At 41.1% G+C, this 22397-nt stretch overlaps 1 protein-coding gene across 2 annotated transcripts in view; it reads left to right on the plus strand.

Annotated features, from left to right (window-relative positions):
* Positions 1-8168: 8168 nt before the first annotated feature.
* The window catches only part of minar1 (membrane integral NOTCH2 associated receptor 1), a 63420-nt gene continuing 49191 nt past the window's right edge, over positions 8169-22397 (plus strand). Inside the window, exons 1-4 of one of the 2 annotated variants that reach the window (XM_038694295.1) lie at positions 8169-8539; positions 8626-8776; positions 9121-10018; positions 20141-21586. In XM_038694295.1, the coding sequence (XP_038550223.1) occupies positions 9182-10018; positions 20141-21586 (2283 nt within the window). In that variant the 5' untranslated portion in view covers positions 8169-8539; positions 8626-8776; positions 9121-9181. Of the gene's footprint in view, positions 8777-9120; positions 10019-20140; positions 21587-22397 lie in introns of both variants that reach the window. The other variant, XM_038694293.1, reaches the window with a different exon arrangement.

Below are 22397 nucleotides of genomic sequence, written 5' to 3' on the forward strand. Positions count from 1 at the left end.
GAAAAGTCAAAACATTGTAAAATGCCTTTCAGATCGATGCAACACTCTTGAAATGAGGTGTGACCACCGGAACTTGCTAATAGTCACAAAAAACACATGGAGAAGAAAAGGTGCAAATTAACTGCAAAAGACTTGAATAGAATTAAACGTGAAGCTACCAGGAACCCATTATCCTCCAGTGCCACCATATCCCAGAACTGCAACCTACCTGGAGTGTCCAGAAGTACAAGGTACAAGTGCTCAGAGACATGGCCAAGGTCAGGAAGGCTGAAACATGACCACCACCGAATAAGATTCGTAAGTTGAAGCGTCAAGACTGGGCAAAGAACTATCTGAAGACAGTCCTCAGTTTTCAAGAAGGCCATGATCTTTATGCAGGCCAGAGCTCCATCACATGCATGTAAGCACTCCACTGCTTGGCTTGCCAACAAGGGCCACAAAGATGCCTGAATAATGACCTGGCCCCCAACCTCACCTCACCTTGAATCCTATTGAGAGCTTGTGGCCTTTCTCAAACGTCAGATTTACACTCAGGAAAGACAATACACCTATTTGAACAGCATTTGGGAGGCTGTGGTTGTGTGCTTCAGCGAAAGTTGATAGTGAACAGATCAAGAAATTGACAGACCATGGACGGAAGCCTCATGGCAGTTTTTAAATATAATGATAACTAAATATTTCTGAAAGGCCAAAAATGTTATTTGTCATTTTGTGTTGTTACACTTACTCTAAAAACTAAATAAGTAACTTGATAGAAATTATTTTGGTAATTTAGTTGCCTAAAAATTCTGCACACTTACATATTCTCCTGATCAAGACAGAACCCACTTTCCCTTAGTTTAACCTGCAGGTTTGAGGTTCAATTATATTTTGGATTGACTGAGAGCATTGCGTTTGTTCAATGATCAAATGAATCCTGAGGAATTCAGTTTGCCTAATAATTGTACATGCAGTGTACATGTACCATTTTTTCAAACAAATGTCAGTAACCACTATGTCATGAACAATTCTCAAAATCAGCTTGCTGATCTATAAGTAGTGGTGGTCGTGCTTTAATCGACCAGAGCTGGTCCATGCAAAGGTGGACAGAATTTGCTGGTATCACCACAGCCACCCCTGACCTCTAGTGCCATGCCAGCGTTGAAGCAGTTCCTGTGGATGCCCTGGAAGTTTTGGTGTGTGTGGCTGCTCTGTCCACATCCAGGCTGTGGCATGTCAGAGCCTACCTCTGCTGGATTACATCAGAGGGTCAGGCAGGTGGGTGGCGTCAGCTGCTCTTATTACTTGGCACCAGAACAAGAGCTAAGAAAGAAATGTCATCATGAAGTCCTTTGAAAGGACTTGCCTCTCAAGATGGCACTGAGAATAGCTGCCTCGGTGTTAGGTGCGCTTTGTTTTGTTTTGTTTTTGTGTGTTAATTCAGTTTTCGGCTGTGATTCCCGGTGCTCTTTCACCAGGGAGGAGCTCATGAACATCAGGGGAACAACTCCCACGGATTTAATTCCCACTTTTCTCACGTCATCAGTGGAATTATTGGACAGTCTGGAGCTCAACGCTCAGAAGACAGTGGAGATGGTTGTGGATTTTAGAAAGAGCCCAGCCACCACCCCCATCATCCTGTGTGACTCCTCAGTCACCACTGTGGACTCCTTCCGCTTCCTGGGCACCATCATCTCCCAGGACCTCAAGTGGGAGCTGAACATCACCTCCCTCACCAAGAAGGCCCAGCAGAGGATGTACTTCCTGCGGCAGCTGAAGAAGTTCAGCCTGCCAAAGACAATGATGGTGCACTTCTACACCGCCAATACGAGTCCATCCTCACCTCCTCCATCACCATCTGGTACGCTGCTGCCACTGCCAGGGGCAGGCTGCAGCGTATCATCCACTCTGCAGAGAAGGTGATTGGCTGCAATCTTCCTTCTCTTCTGGACCTGTACGCCACCAGGACTCTGAGGCGAGCAGGAAAGATTGCAGCTGACTCCTCCCACCCCGGACACAAACTTTCAGACTCTCTCCTCTGGCAGGAGGCTGCGGTCCATCAGGACCAAAACGTCTCACCACAAAAACAGCTTTTTCCCGTCTGCAGCTACCCTCATTAACAAGACCCGGGCCCCCCACTGACACTACCCCTTGCAAATGACACAAATGTCTCTGCACATGTAAATACTGTTTAATCTCGTGTCGGGCACAGAGCTGGCACGTCGTACATATTTGTTGTTGATTGTTGATCTTTGTTGTTGTATATTTTTATGTTGTCAGTTTATATATTTATATGTACACAGTATTCTCTTCCGTTGCGTTACTTCTGCACGGCACAGACCCAGAATAATGCACATGTATATATCTGCAATGTTGTTCTTCCATTTCATTTTTATATATTCCTACATTTATTTATGCTGTATGTTTGTCTGTGTGTAGCACCTTATCACCACAGCAAATTCCTCGTATGTGTAAAACACTACTTGGCAATAAAGTCTGGTTTTGGCCCACCTGAAGGACATTACTGGCCCCTTGCTGGACCCCCTGCAGTATGCCTACAGGGCTAACAGGTCAGTGGATGATGCTGTCAACTTGGGTCTGCATTACATGCTGCAACACCTCGACTCTCCAGGGACATATGCAAGGATCCTGTTCGTGGACTTCAGCTCGGCGTTCAACACCATCATCCCGGACATCCTCAGCACCAAACTCACCCAGCTCACTGTGCCAGCCTCCACCTGTCAGTGGATCACAGACTTCCTGACTGACAGGAGTCAGCAGGTGAGGCTGGGGAACATCACATCCAGCACCCAGACTATTAGTACTGGCGCCCCCCAGGGGTGTGTGCTCTCCCCCTTACTACTCTCCCTCTACACCAACGACTGCACGTCAAGAGACCCATCTGTCAAACTCCTGAAGTTTACTGACGACACAACGGTCATTGGCCTCATACGGGACGGTGACAAGTCGGTCTACAGATGGGAGGTTGATCAGCTGGCTCTCTGGTGCGGTCAGAACAACCTAGAGCTTAACACGCTCAAAACTGTGGAGATGATCGTGGACTTCAGGAGGAGCCCCCCCACTCTGCCCCCCATCACCATACTCAACAGCCCTGTGTCTGCTGTGGGATCCTTCCGGTTTCTGGGATCCACTATATCCCAGGATCTAAAGTGGGAGCCCAACACTGACACCATCATCAAGAAGGCCCAGCAGAGGATGTACTTCCTGCGCCAGCTGCTGATACACTTCTACACAACCATCATCCAGTCTGTCCTCTGCACGTCCATCACTGTCTGGTTTGGATCTGCCACCAAAAAGGACAGGAGCAGACTACAACGGACAGTCAGGACTGCAGAAAAAATCATCGCTGCCAACCTGCCCTCCACTCAGGAATGATACATTTCCAGAGTCAGGAAACAGGCAGGAAACATCACTGCAGATCCATCTCACCCCGGACACAACCTGTTCCAGCTTCTCCCCTCTGGTACGCACTACAGAGCACTGTATGCCAAAACCAACAGACTCAGGAACAGTTTCTTCCCACAAGCCATCACTCTGATGAACAGCTGACTCTGACTCACAGTGTCAGGAACAATTCCTGTGCAATAACCCAGTAACTCTGTCTCTAATCAGCACCTGTTTACTGGTTACCACTTTTATTTAATCATCATTCTCTATTTCAGAGCTGTTCATACTGTTCATATTGTCATTTTGTATATTGTATATACTGTATACCAAATCCACCTACCTCAATCACATAACACCTGCACATAATACTTATTTATTCCAGCATCCCTTGCACTATGATCTATCACACTGTGTATATGTGTACATGTATGCATGTATGTGTACCTGTATATCTCATCCACCTCCGACATGTACAAATTTTACTCTTGCATCCTTTGCACTCTGCTCATTGCACTATTGTCGCAATCGGTCTATATTATTTTTGTTTACAGTGTGTATATGTGTTCTCTATACTGAACTTGAACATGACATACAACAATAAAAGTAAGTAGGTCTATAAGCCTAGGCCTATAGCCTAATGCAAAAGTCCAAAAAGAACTCCTATAACCTACAAAAAAATATTTTTTTTTACTGAGTTCAGCCACTGGTGTCCATAAAGTAAACAGCACAAAATAAACCCATGTTTATTTCAATCATTTCTACTAGATATATTTAATGGGGGGTTTTTTGTTTGTTTTTTTTACCTGTCCTGCCCAGCAGCCATGGTAGAGAGTATAAGGAGCTGGATACCATGTTTTGCCAGACAAATTTTACTTTAACAAGAGAGTTTTAATATACTACTTTGTCTGATTTTTTATTTATTTAATGTATTGATTTGTATGTGATTTGAAATGGGGATGGGGGCACAAACACCACACAAAAAGACACCACAGAGAAAGGACAACACCTGCAACAGGGGGTGTGGACAACAGGAAACAGCAGAGGAAAATATCAACTGCAGAAAGCAACGAAACCTGCAAGAGCACAGGGAGGGAGGCTTGGGGAAAACAAACAAACAATCAAAAACAAAAAAACAAAGAGTCAAGTTGCCGAGCAACAGCAATAGACAGCTGACATAAGAAAAGAACTGAGGGAGAATGATAAGTAGAAACAGTCACGCAAAATAAATCAACAACACAGCACAGCCATGAGAGCTGGAATAATAAAAATGAATTTAAATTAATAACTAAATGAAAAGCATAAAGAATAGTTCTACCTGTTGGCAAACATTAACAATTTACAATTAACAAACTAAATTGTTTAATTGTGTGTGTGTGTGTGCATGCGCGCGTGTGTGTTTGTATGTTTGTAAGCCTGGGCACCCATCCGATCAAGACCCCGGGCTGGGTACCCATCCGGACGGGTCAAAGAGGGCCCCAGTGAGGAGAGGAGTGTTTATGTAATATTGTTAATGACCACTGTTGGCTAATGAGACCCGTTGTGAGTAGACTGCACATAAGCACCACATAGAGACAGTCAGGTTGACAGTGCTATTTAAATTAAGGCTAGTCACATTAAATATGAATATGAAATATATTAATTAATTATATAGTTAGAAGTATACAGTGCTTTTGCTGAATGCCCGCTTCTATTAATCATGTCCATGCATTACGGGGATAAAGTCAAAGTTCGAGATAAATCCACTCTTTCAAACAGTCAAACCCATCACAAGTTGCAACACTTTATAGTCTTTAACATTCACCCGAAGTTTATTAAGTAGCCTAATCAAAACAACATTTATTAATAGGCCATAGAAATTAATTACAAAGGCATGAATCATAGCAGATATGCTAATAATCCGGTGTTTGAGCCAATTGAATATTTAACTAAAATAATGTTGTAAAATGTTATAAAATGGCAGATATATGATAATTATGAATTATGTTCAATATTTAGGCTAAGCAATTTGTTTTTGTAATAAGGTTTGCTCTTCTTAAATTGAACATTAAAAACGCCTGCATTTTACTTTGAAGGCAAACTGTCTCTGTTTCTGGTTTTAGACTTCCTTGTTTAATTTCCATGGATGTTGAGCAGACCTAAGGTTGCATAAATATGATTCATGTTGTGGCATAAACACTCAAATAGGCTCCGATGCTAGCAAGGTTATTTTGCTGACCTGAATCTTTTGTTTCACTTCAATCGCCTGAGTTGTTAATGATTGATAAATATGAAATCCACTTCTGCTGGAGTCAGAGGGGCTTGAACTTTTTGAGGCTAAAGGGGGGCATGACACAAAAAGTTTTAGAACCACTGGATTAAAGGAATGCACAATGTCTATAAAATCTATTATAAAAGAGGAACCAGAGGGGCAGCATACATGTTTAAAATCACCTAAAATCAAAACTCCAATATTTTCCAAGTAATGCTCCATATTTGTAAAGTGCAATTCTCTAGATTGAACCTCTGACCTTCAATTAACAGGCAACCTGCTCTACCTCCTGAGCCACAGCCGTTTGTTTCTTCTTCAAGTAAGACCCTGGACCAATGGTGTGTTTTAAAAATAAAACACAATAAAACTATTTTGGGGGTCTGTAGATAAAAACACAAAGTAGCGGGGCTTTGCCATTTATCAATAATGATTTAAATGGGGATTTTGAGTTTGTATGTTCCCCCCAGTCTGTACCAGTCCGTCTCAGTACCATATTGTCATTCCAGCTTTGTTTTCCCTAGTGCTTAGTTTTTCTAGATTTTGGGCTATTCGCAGTTTTTTTAACTCTGCAGGTATTCCGCATGGACCTGATGTCCCCTTGAACTTGAATACACTTGAACTTGAATAACCATTAAGGTCTATGAAGTCCACTTCACAAGCACTGCACCAGTAGCCTAGGTGAGTGTCCATAGACCCTGCAGAATGTCAGCTCGTGCATGAACAGCTCAGAGTGCAGGGATGTGACAGGACCACACCATCATGCAAAATATTTCCATGAGTGGAAAAGTGGCAAAGACGCTAATAGATATTACTAGTGTCCCCACAGGCATAGTTACGTCATTCTCGGTGGAAACAAAGAACTGCATCGGTCACACAATCAACAAGTATATGACCGGAAGTATAATATGTTGCCTTCATAATAAAAGCACAAACCACATTTTGCAGCGCAGGTTGTAGCTTCATGTATTTGTATTTTTCTATATTCCCAGTGTCTCTCTTTGTGCACTGCATCCATGCATATACTGACAATATATGCCATAATTTCATGTAATTTAACCAACTTACATTGATGTATTATATTTGCCATGCGTGTGTGGTTTTACTGCAAAACAAATCAAAGTTTTTACTCTAAAAGAAATTATTCAAGCCTTGTGTTTATTTTATGTTATGGTAGTCTGTAGACTGTAACAGTAAATATAGTGGCCCTGTGTGTAATTATAGCCTATTTCTAGGTAATACCCTGAAATAAACAGTATGTAACAGTATGTTCCTACAACCCAGTGAAAGCTATTATTTGTGTATTTCAACTATAACTATGCAGCATTTTGTTTTAAATTGTTCCAGATATAGATTTTATGCAGGCTAATTATTTACACAGATTCAAATACAGGGTGGCAAGCAAAAGAAAAGTAATAGAAGATACTAGTTTTTAAAGTAGAATTATCTAGAAGGGTGTAAAGTAACAATTTTGAGTTACTTGTCCTGCAATTGATTATTCAAGTTTTATAAGCTATTACTTCATATGTCTACTCTACTTCATTTCTTAGGATAATATAAATATTTTGCCAAGTAAAAATATATTAACTATATATTATAGTTATAATATAGTTACTTTACAGATTCATATTTTATATATAAAATGTATTGAGCTTATAGGATGTGATGCATTCCTAGAGTGTACTACTAAACAGTACATCAAATTGTTAAAATGAGTTACAATGTTAAACATGTTGTTTGCTTGTTAATGAATCAAAAATTCCAATATCATAATAAACCTCTGACAAGGGCCATTCTGCATAAAAGACCACTTTTATTTATGATGAATAAAATTGTACTGTCAGATAAAGAAAACTCTGGTCAGCCTCCATTGTCTTAATGAGAGTATTTTATAAGTACTGTGTAGGAACAAATTTAACACAGCAGCTGCATAGGTTTTGCTTGACCTAAACACTTCCAATAGCTAGATATACTCAAGAAAACAAGGTCATAACAAGGGCTCTGTTTGGCTATCTGGTCTGAACAACAGAATCCTGTCTCCACAGTAGCACACCCAGAAATTTTTCATAGGGGTGGCCAGATGGGGCCGCTGGAAAAACCTGGGGTGATACACCAAAACCAAAGCCATAAATGAATTTCAGTTCTATGAGCTGGCTCTTTTAAGTGAGCGATGGAAGTTGGCTCCCGTCTGAGAGCTAGTTATTCTTGTAATTAGTTATTCTTGATACTTTCAAACCATCAGTATGACACAATATTTCAGTGTATTGCAGATGAAGAATCTTGCATATTTAGTTCTTGCAACAAAGAATGATTTCAAATAAAAAAGATTTCATCGGGGTGGCCAGGAAAGTGAGATAGCCTACCCCAAGGCTTTAAACACAGCAGTTTACACACACATTTCATCAATTTTCTCAACTTAGTTCTTCAACAACTTAGGCCTACAATGGAGCTTTTATTTGAGAAACAGTTTCAAAGCAGTATTTTTCTTGTAAAGGGTATTTGTTCATTGTGGTATTATAACAACTACAATGTATGAATATTTCTTCCACTGCCTGTAGATGAAAAAATAACCTTGACTTTCAATAACGCACCTCTAGGCTCTTATTTTGAAAGCGGAAACCGGCGGAGCTACTGTCCATTCTTTTGACCTTGACGTTAGACGGGTTTTCAGCACAGCGTGCAGTTTCAGTCCCCGGACAGCTGCTCCACCACAGCATCACAGCTACGCCAGGCGGGAGTCCGGGAGGGAGAGGAAAACGTCGGACAATGGACACTGTCCAGCCTGCTGGGTCTCAGCGGGCCACGGATCTGTGTTTAACAGCAAAACCAGCCGGGACGGAAATGTTTTTTTTTGTTTGTTTGTTTTTTATCAGCATTAGCCTGTGCGCGTGCACATGAGGATCTACTGTGCGTTTGGTTTGCGTTTTAATTTGGGCTCATTTAGACTGTCGGATAATTGGATTGATTTTAACTTTGTCTCTTTAAACCCTGAGGTGTTGTGGATGCTGGTCTTGGATGGCCGCGTGTTGCCGATTACGAGCCAGATGATGCTCGATTGATCCGAGTGTTGGCTCTCTGATGAGAGACGTGCTGTGCTGCACCGAGCTGACCAAATGATTCTCCGCTCCTTCCCAACAACTCAGGGTGAGTGACCGTGTTCAGGTACAGCTGAATGAAATCCCGCTGTGCACGCGCCCTGGTCTGTTAGAGGCTCTACAGCTGCTGTTCTGTCGGAATGCAGGATGACTGGCCCAGCTATGAGGAGCAGAATGAACTGAAAGGTTCAGTACTCGTTTTCACACAGTAAAATAAATAAATTAAAGTAGCAAATGTGTCAATGTGTCTTTTTAAATAATGTGACTGCCTCATTCTGTTTTTTACAAGTGAAAATCTTAGATTTTGTGCTGCTGAAGGCCTGTTTGTCTCCTGGCAGGGCAAAAAAACAACACATAAGCACTGAATTAACATTTAGATTTGTTATTATCCAGGTGCCAAGCTTCTCCTGAGGTAGGACCCTCTCTGTAGGCCTGTTCCTGACACCCAGCAGCCATGGACCCCCTCCCAGAGTACTCTCTGTTCCTGACCCGGATCCTGGAGGAGCTGGACACCAAGCACAACACCATGTCCTACCAGGACCTGTGCAAGTCCCTGTGCGGCCGCTTCGACCTGGTGCACCTTGCCAGGCTGCGCAGCCTGCTCTTCTACACAGCCTGCCTGGACCCCGCCTTTCCGGCTACCCTCTTCAAGGACAAGATGCGCTGCTCCATGGAGGACCCACAGTCCAAGAAGCTCATGGTGGCAGCAGACATTGTCACCATGTTCAACTTGATCCAGATGAATGGAGGAATAGCCAAAGACAAACTCCCCATAGTACACAGAGCTAAAATCCACAAGAACCAGTCGGTGGAGCAGTGCAGGTCTGACAGTGATGCCTATACGTTTCAGGACTGTGACAAAGGGGTTGGCTATGAGCACATAAATCCCCCTGTGGGTGGAAACTATCACTACCATCACCTCAACCACCCGCAGCAGCACCCTGTGGCTCAGAATGCCCCTCTCTGTCCTAAATCACCTGAGTGCAACAACTGCCAGCAGTTTATTCCCACCTCGGACCCTAATTTCCTTCTGGGGCTTAGCAAGGACTTGAAATGTAGAGCAGCTTCCCTGGACAAATTGCATCATCTGCCACAGTACTCCAGCAGCAGTCCGCCCTCTCCACCCTGCGAAATGGAGAGCACCTACTTTCCCATAGATAGCGAGTCCACCACCGACCAGGAGTCCCTGCAGCACATCAGCCATCCTGAGCCCTTTTCTGTTCACCCCTGCATTCAGAAGAGGAACATCTTTAAAGAGGAATTCCACAACTTCGCAGCCTTCTCACCACAGGTTTGTGTTTTTTAGGATGCTGTTGAAGGACATAAGAGAGGGGGACTACTCAGATTCAATGTTAATGTACCTCTGCTCTCAGGGTCTGTGTTTGGAAAACTCATAAAAAGATGAGAGAAAAAGCATTTTCTTTAGCATATGTTGTGTTGAAACACAACTGTGTGTCCTAAAGAAGACATTACTCATTATTTTAATCAGATAAACAAAATCCACATGTAAAGCATGTTTGCAAAGGTGTAACCAACAAATATTTGATATTTTTGCTTTATGTGACTTAACATCTAATTGATGATCAAAATAGTCATTGATTTGTTTTAATTGACTATTTTCACCAGTTTACCAGAGTTGACAGAAATCCGTTAATATCTACAGTGTATTAGGGCTGCAACTAGTGATTATTTTCATTATTGATTAACCTGACAATTATTTATATCGCTGAGTCTATAAAATGTCAAAAAATTGTGAAAGATGGTAATCAGTTTCAGATCCCAACTTCAGATTGCATCCCCAAAGACTCTTCATTTACTATCATAAATGACAAAGAATAGCAGCAAGTCCTTACATTTAAGGAGATGAAACCAGCTAATGTTTAACATTTTGATCGGTCCATTATCAAAATAGTTTCCAATTCATTTCTTCTGATTGACTAATTGATTAATCAACTAATCGTTGCAGCTGTACAGTATGTTGTGTTTCATTTTGAAGTTTTCAAAATTTGAATGAAGTTGTAGAATAAAGTAATTTTTGGTCAGATCATCATGAATAATCATGAAAAAGTTTAACACAATAACTCTTTAACGTGATAATTAATTATATTCTAGGATATCCCAGTTGTGAAAGCAGCCATTACTGAAAATAGCAATGTGAATTTAAAGATTCAGTGTAGTGTAATATTTTGGGGGATCTATTGACAGAGATGCAATAGAAGATCCATAACTATGTTTCAGTGGCCCTTACATATTGTGTCGTTGTGTTACCTTAAAATGAGCCATTTTTATGTACATAACCGCGGGGTCCCCCTTACATGGAGGTCACCATGTTGCGCCGTTATGTTTTTACAGTTGCTGAAAATGGACAAACTACTGTACAGAGCATGTTCCGTCACTGCGTTGTTCTTCGTCTGCTTGTATAATTCCGGCAGTACAGATGCTCGTCACTACGTTGAATGCGTACAAAGAAGAAGAGGAAATAATAATAATAATAATAATAATATACAGTCTCTGAGTAGTTATCTGGTTTATTAGAAGTAAGAAGTGAAGTGAAATTTGGACAAATAGAGGAGCATACGTATTAATCTAGCACGGGCCGATGGAGCGTAAATCTTCGTTGTCAAAGACGTGATGAAGCCAGATGAAGTCAGGACAACAGCTGATGGCAGAAATTATGCATATAAACATCGGTCTGGATTTTCCCAGATGTAAGGCGCTGATGCGGGACAAATGTTTTTAAAGCAGTGCAGAAGTTTTCTGTTCTCTGTTGGACAGGTAAGTTAGTTATTCTCCTGCGCTGTGTCTTGGCTTTGCTACGTGGGCAAAAATGTGCCGTTTAAATTGTCGAGACAATCAGCTGATGAATAATATTCCCTATTACTATTTTGTGTTTCTATTGTGTTTAAAGAAAAAAGTGTGTCTGCATCAAAAGAGACAGAAATCTGTAGTGGACATCACTGCATAAGCTGTGGAACAATTCCAACAATTACTGTCTATGAACACAGCTTGTTGCTGCATCCACAAATGCAAGCTGAAAATCCACCATGCAAAGAGGAAACCGTATATATAAACCAGATCCAGAAACGGCGCCGCCTGATGAGATGGACTGAGGAGAAGGGGAAAACTCTCCTGTAGTCTGATGAGTCAGAATGGGTAATTCTGTTTGGAAATCATGTACCTCGCGTCCTCAGGGCTTAAGAGGAGAGGGACCACATGCAGAGAAGCTAAAACAGGTTGTGTTGTGTTATGTTCTCTTTTCCTGGTTCTTCTCAGTACACATGCCGCAGCATTATGGATCAGCTGGGGAAAACTTAATCGGGCAGCCTGATAATTAAGGTAGTGCAGTAATCCAGCCTAGAAGTAACAAATGCATGGACTAGTTTTTCTGCATCATTTTGAGACAGGATGTTCCTGATTTTTGCAATGTTACGTAGGTGAAAAAGGTGGTCCTTGAAGTTTGTTTTATGTCGGAGTTAAAGGACATGTCCTAATCAAAGATAATTCAGGGATTCTTCACAGTGGTGCTGGAGGCCAGGGCGATGCCATCCAGAGTAGCTGTATCTTCAGATAATGCATCTTGGAGGTGTACAATAACTTCAGGTTTGTCTGAGCTTAAAAGCAGAAAATAATAGGTCATCCAGATTTTGATATCATGAAGGCACGGATGAAGTTTAGCAAACCTATTAATTTCATTTGACTTGATTGACAGATATAGTCTGGTATCATCTGCATAACAATGAAAGTTTATGTAGTGTTTCCTGATAATATTGCCTAAAGGAAGCTTCAGAGTGGTCCAAGCACAGAACCTTGTGGAACTCGTGACTAACTTTGGCCTGCATAGGTCACGGGTGGTGATGGATAAGACACTGATAAATAGGACTTAAAGGTCCAGTGTGTAATATTTCTGAGGATCTATTGACTGAAATGCAATATAAGATCCACAACTAGACTATGTTTTCAGTGGTGTATAAAGACCTTACATAATGAACCTTATGTTTTAGAATGAGCCATTTCTATCTACATTACCACAGGTTAAGTAGCCCAAGATGGACAAACTGCTCTACAGAGAGCGTTTTTCATTCCGTTCTTTTTCTACTTCTTCTTGTAGAATTCTGGCAGTGTAGACGCTCATCACTACGTTGAATACGTATGTTCAAAGAAGAAGAAGAAGAAAAATATATAGCAGGGGTTGGCAAATAAGTTTTACATCGAGGCATTTTTTTAATCCATTATATGGGGGTGAGAACATAAGACATAATATTTAAGTTGAATGTTACAGTGTTTGGTTAGTTCAGTTGTTAAGACTCTCACCTAGAAAGTTGTGTTTGATCCCATGTTGGTAGAATTTTGTTCCCCTGTTCAAGAAATTGATCATGAAGCAACAGTTTCACATGCTTTGATTGCATTCATCAACTTACATCAACCAGAATTTTCATTTTCACAGTATCTCCAGGCAGAGAAAATTTAGGGGAATAATGTTTCCTGACAGCTATTTCAAAGGTGTGTCAAGTAGGCTACCATCCATCCATCCATCGTCAGCCGCTTATCCTAGGTACATGGTCGTGGGGGGTTGGAGCCAATTCCAGCTGACATTGGGCGAAAGGCGGGGTACACCCTGGACAGGTCGCCAGTCCATTGCAAGGCCACACATAGACAAACAACCTATGTTGTTCAGAATTTTTTAAAGTAAAAGCTCTCAATTAAACTCAGAGTAAAGTATTGCTGCAAATATTTTCTTGCACTTTTATTTTGTTGGCAAAACCACTAAAGAGGAAGTTATTATGTGCGTCACTGTTGCTTTCATGATTGAGATCTATTTCAGCACTGCTATCAAAGTATTTTTTTATTTTTATTTTTTGCCGCTATCAAGGCACCATAATCTGGCCATGCGCCAGAATTAACGTGTTTCCCTTGACAATGTTTGTATAAACTTCATCTATTATGTGGTTCATAATGGACTGCGGTGCAGAAATAGTGACAGTGTTTCACATTCTTGGCTTACATTTTCCACATTATCTGTCAGTGACCCAGTCACAATAACATATGGTTTTACTATATAATTAATTAAATATAATTTCTTAATAAATCTATCTAAACAAACCTCATTTCTTGGCTACTCTCTGCTGTCTTAGACGACGACACCTTTTGTTCAGTGTCAGCCACCTATGCTCTTTGACTGATGCAATTAGAAGATCATTAGTAATTTTCACCAGTGCTGTCTCTGTGCTATGATGCACTCTAAATCCTCAAATAAACTATTGCTATGTAGAAACACAACTGATTGGCAACTGCTTTCTCAAGGATGTTAGAGACAAACGGAAGGTGTGCATTGCGTTTTTTCACTGGCTGTAATTATAGGACACATCATTGTGCCCTACGTGTAATAAGTGTAGTTTATTTGTAGACATGGAGGCGAGGCTCAACCTGTTCATGTCTCTAATAGATTTTCCCCACTCAGCGACACACCCGCTGAGAAACCAACTCTGATCATTGGCAGCTCCATTTTGAGAAACCTGAAGTAAGCGAAGCCAGCGGCCATAGTTAAGTGCATCTCTGGGGCCAGAGCGGGCGACTGAGTCTTGTTTTTAAACTGCTGGCTAAGGATAAATGTAAAGTTATTATTGTAGGGGATTTTAATATTCATGTGGACGTTGAGAATGCGTTTATCTCTCTGTTAGATTCCATTGGCTTCTCTCGGAGTGTTCATGAACCGACTCACTGTTTTAACCACACCCTTGACCTTTTTTTGGTATACGGTATTGAAATTGAACATTTAATAGTGTTCCCACAGAATCCCTCTTTATCCGACCACTACTGTTTGATAACTTTTGAGTTTGTATTGCTGAACTACACGCCATTGGGCAATAATTTCTATACAAGATGTCTGTCTGATAGTGCTGTAGCTAAATTTAAGGATGCGATTCCATCAGCTCTAAATTAATTATCAAGTCACAAAGTAACGGAGGACTCCTATGCTAATTTCAGTCCCTCCCAAATCGATCATCTTGTTGATAGTGCTGCAGGCTCGCTGCGAATGACACTCGACTCTGTAGCCCCTCTAAAAAAGAAAATACTAAAACAAAGACGATTAGCTCCATGGTATAATACTGAAACTCACAAATTAAATCAAATATCACGGAAACTTGAGAGGAATTGGCGTTCCACCAAACAGGAAAATTCTTGTTTTATTTGGCAAGATAGTCTTCAAACTTATAGGAAGGCCCTCTGTAATGCCAGAGCAGCGTACTACTCGTCATTAATAGAGGAAAATAGTTACAACCCCAGGTTTCTTTTCAGCACTGTAGCCAGGCTGACAGAGAGTCACAGCAGTTACGACTTCATAAGCTTCTTTAATGATAAAATAACTATAAATAACTATTAGAAACAAAATTCACCAAGACCTGCCCTCAACTGGCACCGACTTATCTCTAAACTCAGGAACATTAGAAACAGCTGTAGAACCAGATATATGTTTAGACTGCTTTGCTTCCCTCAATCTTTACCAATTAACTTCAATAATTTTTTCATCTAAACCATCAACCTGCCTCTTAGACCCCATCCCGACTAGGCTGCTTAAAGAGGTTTTACACTTAGTCAGCACTTCTATACTAGATATGATCAATCTATCTTTATCAACAGGCTATGTACCACAGTACTTTAAATTAGCTGTAATTAAACCTCTTCTGAAAAAGCCCAAACTTGATCCGGATGTTTTAGCCAACTATAGACCTATATCTAACCTTCCATTTCTCTCTAAGATCCTGGAGAAAGCAGCTGCCAGACAGCTGTGTGACTTTCTACAGAGCAATAGTTTATTTGAGGATTTTCAGTCAGGATTTAGAGCTCATCATAGCACAGAGACAGCACTGGTGAAAATTACTGATGACCTCCTAATTGCATCAGACAAAGGACTTGTCTCTGTACTGGTTTTACTAGATCTTAGTGCTGCATTTGATACCATTGACCATCAGATCCTATTGCAGAGACTGGTTTAAGTCCTATTTATCAGATCGATTTCAGTTTGTACATGTTAATGATGAGTCCTCCATGCACGCCAAAGTTAGTCAAGGAGTTCCTCAAGGATCTGTCCTCTGACCAATCCTGTTCACATTATATATGCTTCCTTTAGGCAATATTATCAGGAAATATTCCATAAACTTTCATTGTTATGCAGATGATACTCAGTTATATCTATCGATCAAGCAAGATGAAACTAATCAGTTAGCTAAACTTCAAATGTGCTTTCAGGATATTAATGGATGACCTGTAATTTTCTAATGTTAAACTCAGATAAAACTGAAGTTATTGTTCTGGGGCCCAAGCACCTCCGTGACGCATTATCTAAAGATATAGTTTCCCTGGATGGCATCGCCCTGGCCTCCAGCACCACTGTGAGGAATCTTGGAGTTACCTTTGATCAGGACATGTCGTTTAAGTCTCACATTAAGCAAATTTCAAGGACCGCCTTTTTTCACCTACGTAATATTGCGAAAATCAGGAACATCCTGTCTAAAAATGATGCAGAAAAACTAGTTCATGCATTTGTTACTTCTAGGCTGGATTACTGCAATTCCTTATTATCAGGCTGCTTGAAAAAGTCCATTAAGACTCTTCAGCTGATCCAGAATGCTGCAGCACGTGTTCTGACAGGAACCAGGAAAAGAGATCACATTTCTCCTGTTTTAGCTTCTCTGCATTGGCTTCCAGTAAAATCCAGAAAAGAATTTAAAATCATTCTTCTTACCTACAAAGCTCTTAATGGTCAGGCACCATCTTGTCTTAAAGAGCTCATAGTACCTTACTACCCCACCAGAGCACTGCGCTCCCAGAATGCAGGGTTACTTGTGGTTCCTAGAGTCTCCAAAAGTAGACTAGGAGCCAGAGCGTTCAGCTATCAAGCTCCTCTCCTGTGGAACCAGGTTCCAGTTTGAGTTCAGGAGGCAGACACCATCTCCACATTTAAGACTAGGCTTAAGACTTTCCTCTTTGATAAAGCTTATAGTTAGGGCTGGCTCAGGTGAGTCCTGAACCATCCCTTAGTTATGCTGCTATAGGCCTAGACCGCCGGGGGATTTCCCATGATGCACTGAGGTCCTCTCTCCTCTACTTTCTCTCCCTCTCTAAGCAACCACATACCATTAATCCATGTTACTAACTCAACTTCTCCCCTTTCCGGTAGTCTTGTGCTTTCTCGTCCCTCTCCTCTCTCCTCCTATCACTTCCTGCAGGTGTTTCTGGCTCTGGAGCTGTGGAGTCTGGATCTGTGGTCACCTGCTGTCCCTGTGTTCCTGCTCGACACCGTCTGCTACAACTATTGTTACTAGTCCTATTGTTATTATTGTTATTATAATCATTAACATTACGATTATTATAATTAACACTACTGTAAATATCTGTACCATTTTTCATTTAGTCTATAGCAACATTACCTTTACTGTCTGTACCTCTGTGTGATTATTGTGTAGGCTGCCTCCCTCCCCTCTCTCTCTCTCTCTCTCTCTCTCTCTCTCTCTCTCCTTCACCCCCAACTGGTGGAGGCAGATGGCCGCCCACCCTGAGCCATGGTTCTGCTCGAGGTTTCTGCCTCTTAAAAGGAAGTTTTTCCTTGCCTCTGTCGCCTAGTGCTTGCTCTTGGTGGGAACTGTTGGGCTTCTGTAAATAGCATCATAGAGTACGGTCTAGACCTGCTCTTTTATGAAAAGCGCTGTGAGATAACTGTTGTATTGATTTGGCGCTTTATAAAAAAAAATTTAATTGAAATTGAATTGAATTTATTATAAAGTTAAATGGCTCTCTCTTTATGCAAGGAGGTACACTCATTGGCTATGTGTCATCTATAAGGCACTTCTTGGACTAGCTTCTACCTGTTTGAGTATCTTTTTAACAAGTACTCAAGGCCATCATGGATTATGTTTAAAGGACGTCCTACACTAATACTACACTACGTCGATACAGTTGTTGGTCCCCCGTGTCCGAACAGAATTAGGTAAAAAAGCCTTCATGTTTGCTACTCCTTCTGCTTGGAACCTTCTTCAGAACTCTGTGAAATTGACTGCCTTTCTTCCTTATAGACATTTTGTTTCAACTTTGAAGGATATAGAGCTGGTGAACATTGGTCAATGTTGCTGTTTATAAAGTTGTATTCTGCCTTATTCACCACAGGGGCTTGTCTTATATGTATGTGTACTTGATGTCTTTTATATGTTGGAAACTGTTCTTTATGTTCTTTTATGCTGCGTCTTGGCCAGGTCTCTCCTGCAAAAGAGATTTTAATCTAAATGAGACTCACCTGGTTAAATAAACGTTAAATAAAAAATATAAAATAAAAAAATAAGGTTAGATATAGGTATATAATTGGCTAAAACCACTGGATCAAGAGTGGGATTTTTAATTAGAGGTTTGATTTAGGGCTGGGCAATAAATCAATGATGATAATTATTGCAATATAATTTTCCTCAATAACAATATAACAAAAGTTCAATATATTGCCACTAAAAAGTTAGATTTAATTCATTTGAATCATGAACAAATTAGCACTTAATTTTTTATTAAGATATTTATTTTCTTGAGGAAAAGGCTCATAAACAGTTTAAAACCCCAGTTAACCATCTGGTTTCTACAAAAAGCAAAAATCACCCTTTTATCTTGAAAGAAATAATGATTTGACATTTATCGTGATAAAGTCTTTATAGTGTTATCCTATTAAATATATTACAGTAAAAGTATCACTACTGATGAATTAACATGTAAGCAGCATTTAAATGTTGTAGCCGGCCAATGTGGAGTTGAATTTTTCATACTTTACTTAATAAACCAAAAAGAAGAGAGTGGCAGAGTATTGGTCATTGTACAATTCCTCTTTAAATGTTAAAAGGAAGTTATCTCTCAAAATACACCCCCTAACAATGTGGGTTCTAACTAAGTAGGACCCACCTATAAACAGCTCTAATTGGCTGAAAGTCTGTCATGTACAGCACGCAGGAGAGGGCATGTGTTAAGCTATTCTATATGTCTACTATTAATAATTCCTGCTTTTGTTTACTGAGTATAAATATCAAATTGCACCATAACCTCCCTCCCTTTTTATTTTGAAGGTCAGAGGTACTGTCTTCAGCATCTTATCTTCTCATTAACACAACTTGACTGACAGCTCTTTCAAATATTTTTCATTGTATCTTTTGCTCAGTTAGTAAACCATTTGCATTTTGTTTTTAACTTATAACCGCTGGAGGGTTCCACAGTTTTTATTAGGGATGTGCATCTTCATTGTCTCACGATTCAATTACGATTATCAGGTCAACGCTTCGATTCGATATCTCGATGCATCACGGTGCATCACCTCAAGGGTAGGCACCTCATTCCGATTATGAGTGCTACAATGTGTAAAATGAACAGGATAAAGATGTATTTTTCTCACTTTGTGACTACATGGTACCTTTAAAGCAAGTATAGTAAAAGTATTTGTAACAATCCAAACAAGCAGATAGTAATGAAATGCAGATATTTAATGTTCATAAATTTAGCTAACATTGCATAGCATAATTACATTATTACATCGTTATTACTGACCTCTGCTGCTGCTATTTTTATTTCTGATGCTGCTGTTATTAGTATAGAGTAAGATGGGGGTTGAATTACGCACTTTACAATGCTCCAGCCAAACCACGTTAATAGATCTGTTGTTTTCTAGGGTATTGACATGTTTGTCCTGTAAGTTGATTATTAAGTTGATTATCTTGATTATTAAGTTGATTATCTTGTACTGAGCACCATGGGCCTTGAGAAACAGCATTTCGATCATTTGTGTACTTGATATGTGGATGAATGACAACAAACAATCTTGAACTAGTAGCCAAACAACGTCCGGCTCAGCTTCCAGACCGCAGTCTGAAGAAGAGATGTTAGCTAGCGCTAACTGCCTTAACTTTTCCAGTAGTTGGAAAACAACAGACAGACACACTGTGTCCTTCACCGTATATTTACAGCCAGACTGAAACATTGCACTCACATTTTCCTCTGCTCCACTGCTTTCACCGTCACCTACTGCTGCTAGGCGGTACCGTGCTACAGTGTGCAGTTGAAAATCATTAACGTTAGTTGTACATTGATTTTATTGATCATGCGAAAGTTTAGTACTGGCAGTCTTTCATTCAACAGGTGCCTGTCTGTGCTGAACAGGGAGAACACGTTTCTGTTGTGTGCACTGCACCTGCACTTCCGGATTTCCAAGTTCCACCCTTTCGCTAGTCAACGTTACGTTACCCTCTCTCTTAATTTACCTCTAGATAATTGATAATTGATATTTGTGAATCGATTCTTATGATTCCATAGTTACTATTAGTACACTGTCTGTGCTGGATTTGCTGTCTTTGTGTGCTGACTCAGTCCTTGTCTGTCTGGGTAACTGTTGTAGGTCATCACCACTGAGAGCAAACAGGGCAGTAAGGCTGCTGGCGGCTACCACCGGAAGGAGCTGCACAAACCTGCCACCTTCTTCAACCACAGCTTTGAAATACCTTACAGTAACCCCTACTTTGAGCCAACACTCAACTTCCCTCTTCAGGACAAACGGAGGGTGAAGCACGAGAGCCTGGACGACTTACAAGCATCCACATACTTCGGCCCGACCACGGTCTCTGAGTGCGTCAGCAGCAGGAAGCACAGTGCCAAAGCCGGGAAGCAGCCGCCGTGGCCAGTGAAGAGTCTCAGTCTCAACACAGAAGAGGGGCCTCCAGACTTGGATAGGTCATTTCTGAAGAGCAAACCACTCAAAGATAACCACCATCGAAATATCAGCATCATCAGCACTGACAATGAACAGTATTTTCAGAACCCGAAGGAAAAGGCAGTAACTTCTACATTTGGCTTTGCAAAGAAAACTAACGGAATAAAAACCAAAGATGTAGCAGTAATGGCAAGTGGGCTGGCGGGTTTGGACAAAAGAGAAGTAGCCAAAAGGTTTAGAGAGAAAAAGATGAACAGTCCCTCCTTTCAGGGAGGAGACAGCTCCTCTAGTGTTGGAACTCAAACAGAACAGGCTGAGCAGAAGAAAGTGGAGGAATATCCAGCTAAGTACAGTGACAGAGAAAGGCATGCCTTTAAGCATTCTGATGAGGACTCTGAGCTCATTAGTGATGACATAAGTGACATTTTTCGTTTTCTGGATGATATGAGTGTTTGTGACTCTCTGGGCATTGTCCAACCGTCCTGCTACAACAGTAATGGGTCTCTTTCTCAGGTAACGCTGAAGTCTGAAGGTGACAGCTCTCCTGAAGGCAACACAGTCAAACTAGCCAAGTCCAAGCTGGACCGCCTCTTCCATTCGCTGGAAAACACAGACGATGAGCTCAAATCGAGTGTGTGCAAGCTGGTGATGAGGATTGGTGAGATTGAGAAGAAGCTGGAGTCCCTGTCGGGGGTTCGCAGTGAGATCTCCCAGGTGCTCTCCAAACTCAACAAGCTGGATGAGAAGATCCAGGAGCCTGAGGCCAATGGGATGGCATCTGCATGCGGGTCCATTGCCACCCCAGACAAGCCAAAACCCCACCCTCATCCGCCCGACACCACCCTTTCACCTTGTGTTTTCCAGTGCCACACCACTGGCCACAATATCAAAATGGACAATGGCTCCTCAGGGGAGTGGTGCTGCTCAGATGGGAGTAACAGCGATAGCCTCAGAGTCAAAGCTCTGAAGAAGAGCATGTTCACTAGGAAGTCATCCTGCTCGCTCAACGAGGACACTGGTGCCACTGAGTCTAAGGTCACTAGCGTCACCAATTCTCCGCGGGACTGGAGGACAGTGTCCTACACCTGCCACCCTGGAGACGAAAGCAAGGACAGACACCAGAAAGCTAAAGAGGTACAGACACTGTTTTAAATTATTGTTTTTTAGAACATAAAGCATGGATTCAGTAAATGGAGTTTATTGGTTGTTGATTGCCCCCATGCACACAAAAACAGACACTCTCATGTTAGACTAATTTAGCCTGACTCTAGCTGGTAACTAGCGGTCCAAACTCTGTTGATGGATGGTAGCGAGACATTGTGATAGCGTTCATACTGTTAACATGAACCTTATGAACATGAACACTATTAAGCTGCCACCTCAACATCTAGCACATCTTAGAATGCTCCAGCTCTCAACAAAACTCTGACGGTGTCTTCATGGTAAATACTATTTTCTAGCAAGTGTTGAACTTTGTGGATTCTGTAAATGTACTGTAACTGCAGTTGCGTCATAACGCTGATGTGGTGATGTTGTATCATAATCGGCTCAGTGCGCCGGTAAAGACGCTGACAAAACTTCCAGAGAGGAAGAAAAGAGCAATGTTTAGCCTTTAAAAATGTCGTTGCAATTAGCATTTGTGAACACTGCTCTATGCATCTTTACCTTTGTGACTAAATGCCGTCTTGCACAGCGACTATTAAGCCGGTGTGCATTTTATTACATCGTTCAAATGAAAGGAAATAAAGCCGTAATTTTTTTTTTTTATTCTGAACTTTTTTCCCACTGTGTCATCATCATCATCACATCTGTAGATTGTGATATTAGTTCATTACAATACCTACATCTGAAAACATGACTACTGAATACTGATCAAATCATTTCAATTAGGAAGTAAAATAAACTAAGTTAGTCTAAGTAGTAGTAGTCTATTTTTATTTGTTTT

Source organism: Micropterus salmoides, unplaced genomic scaffold (assembly GCF_014851395.1).
Source record: "Micropterus salmoides isolate LMB-PRFRI ecotype aquatic unplaced genomic scaffold, ASM1485139v1 Ms_hic_scaffold_3, whole genome shotgun sequence".
Lineage (NCBI taxonomy): Eukaryota > Metazoa > Chordata > Actinopteri > Centrarchiformes > Centrarchidae > Micropterus > Micropterus salmoides.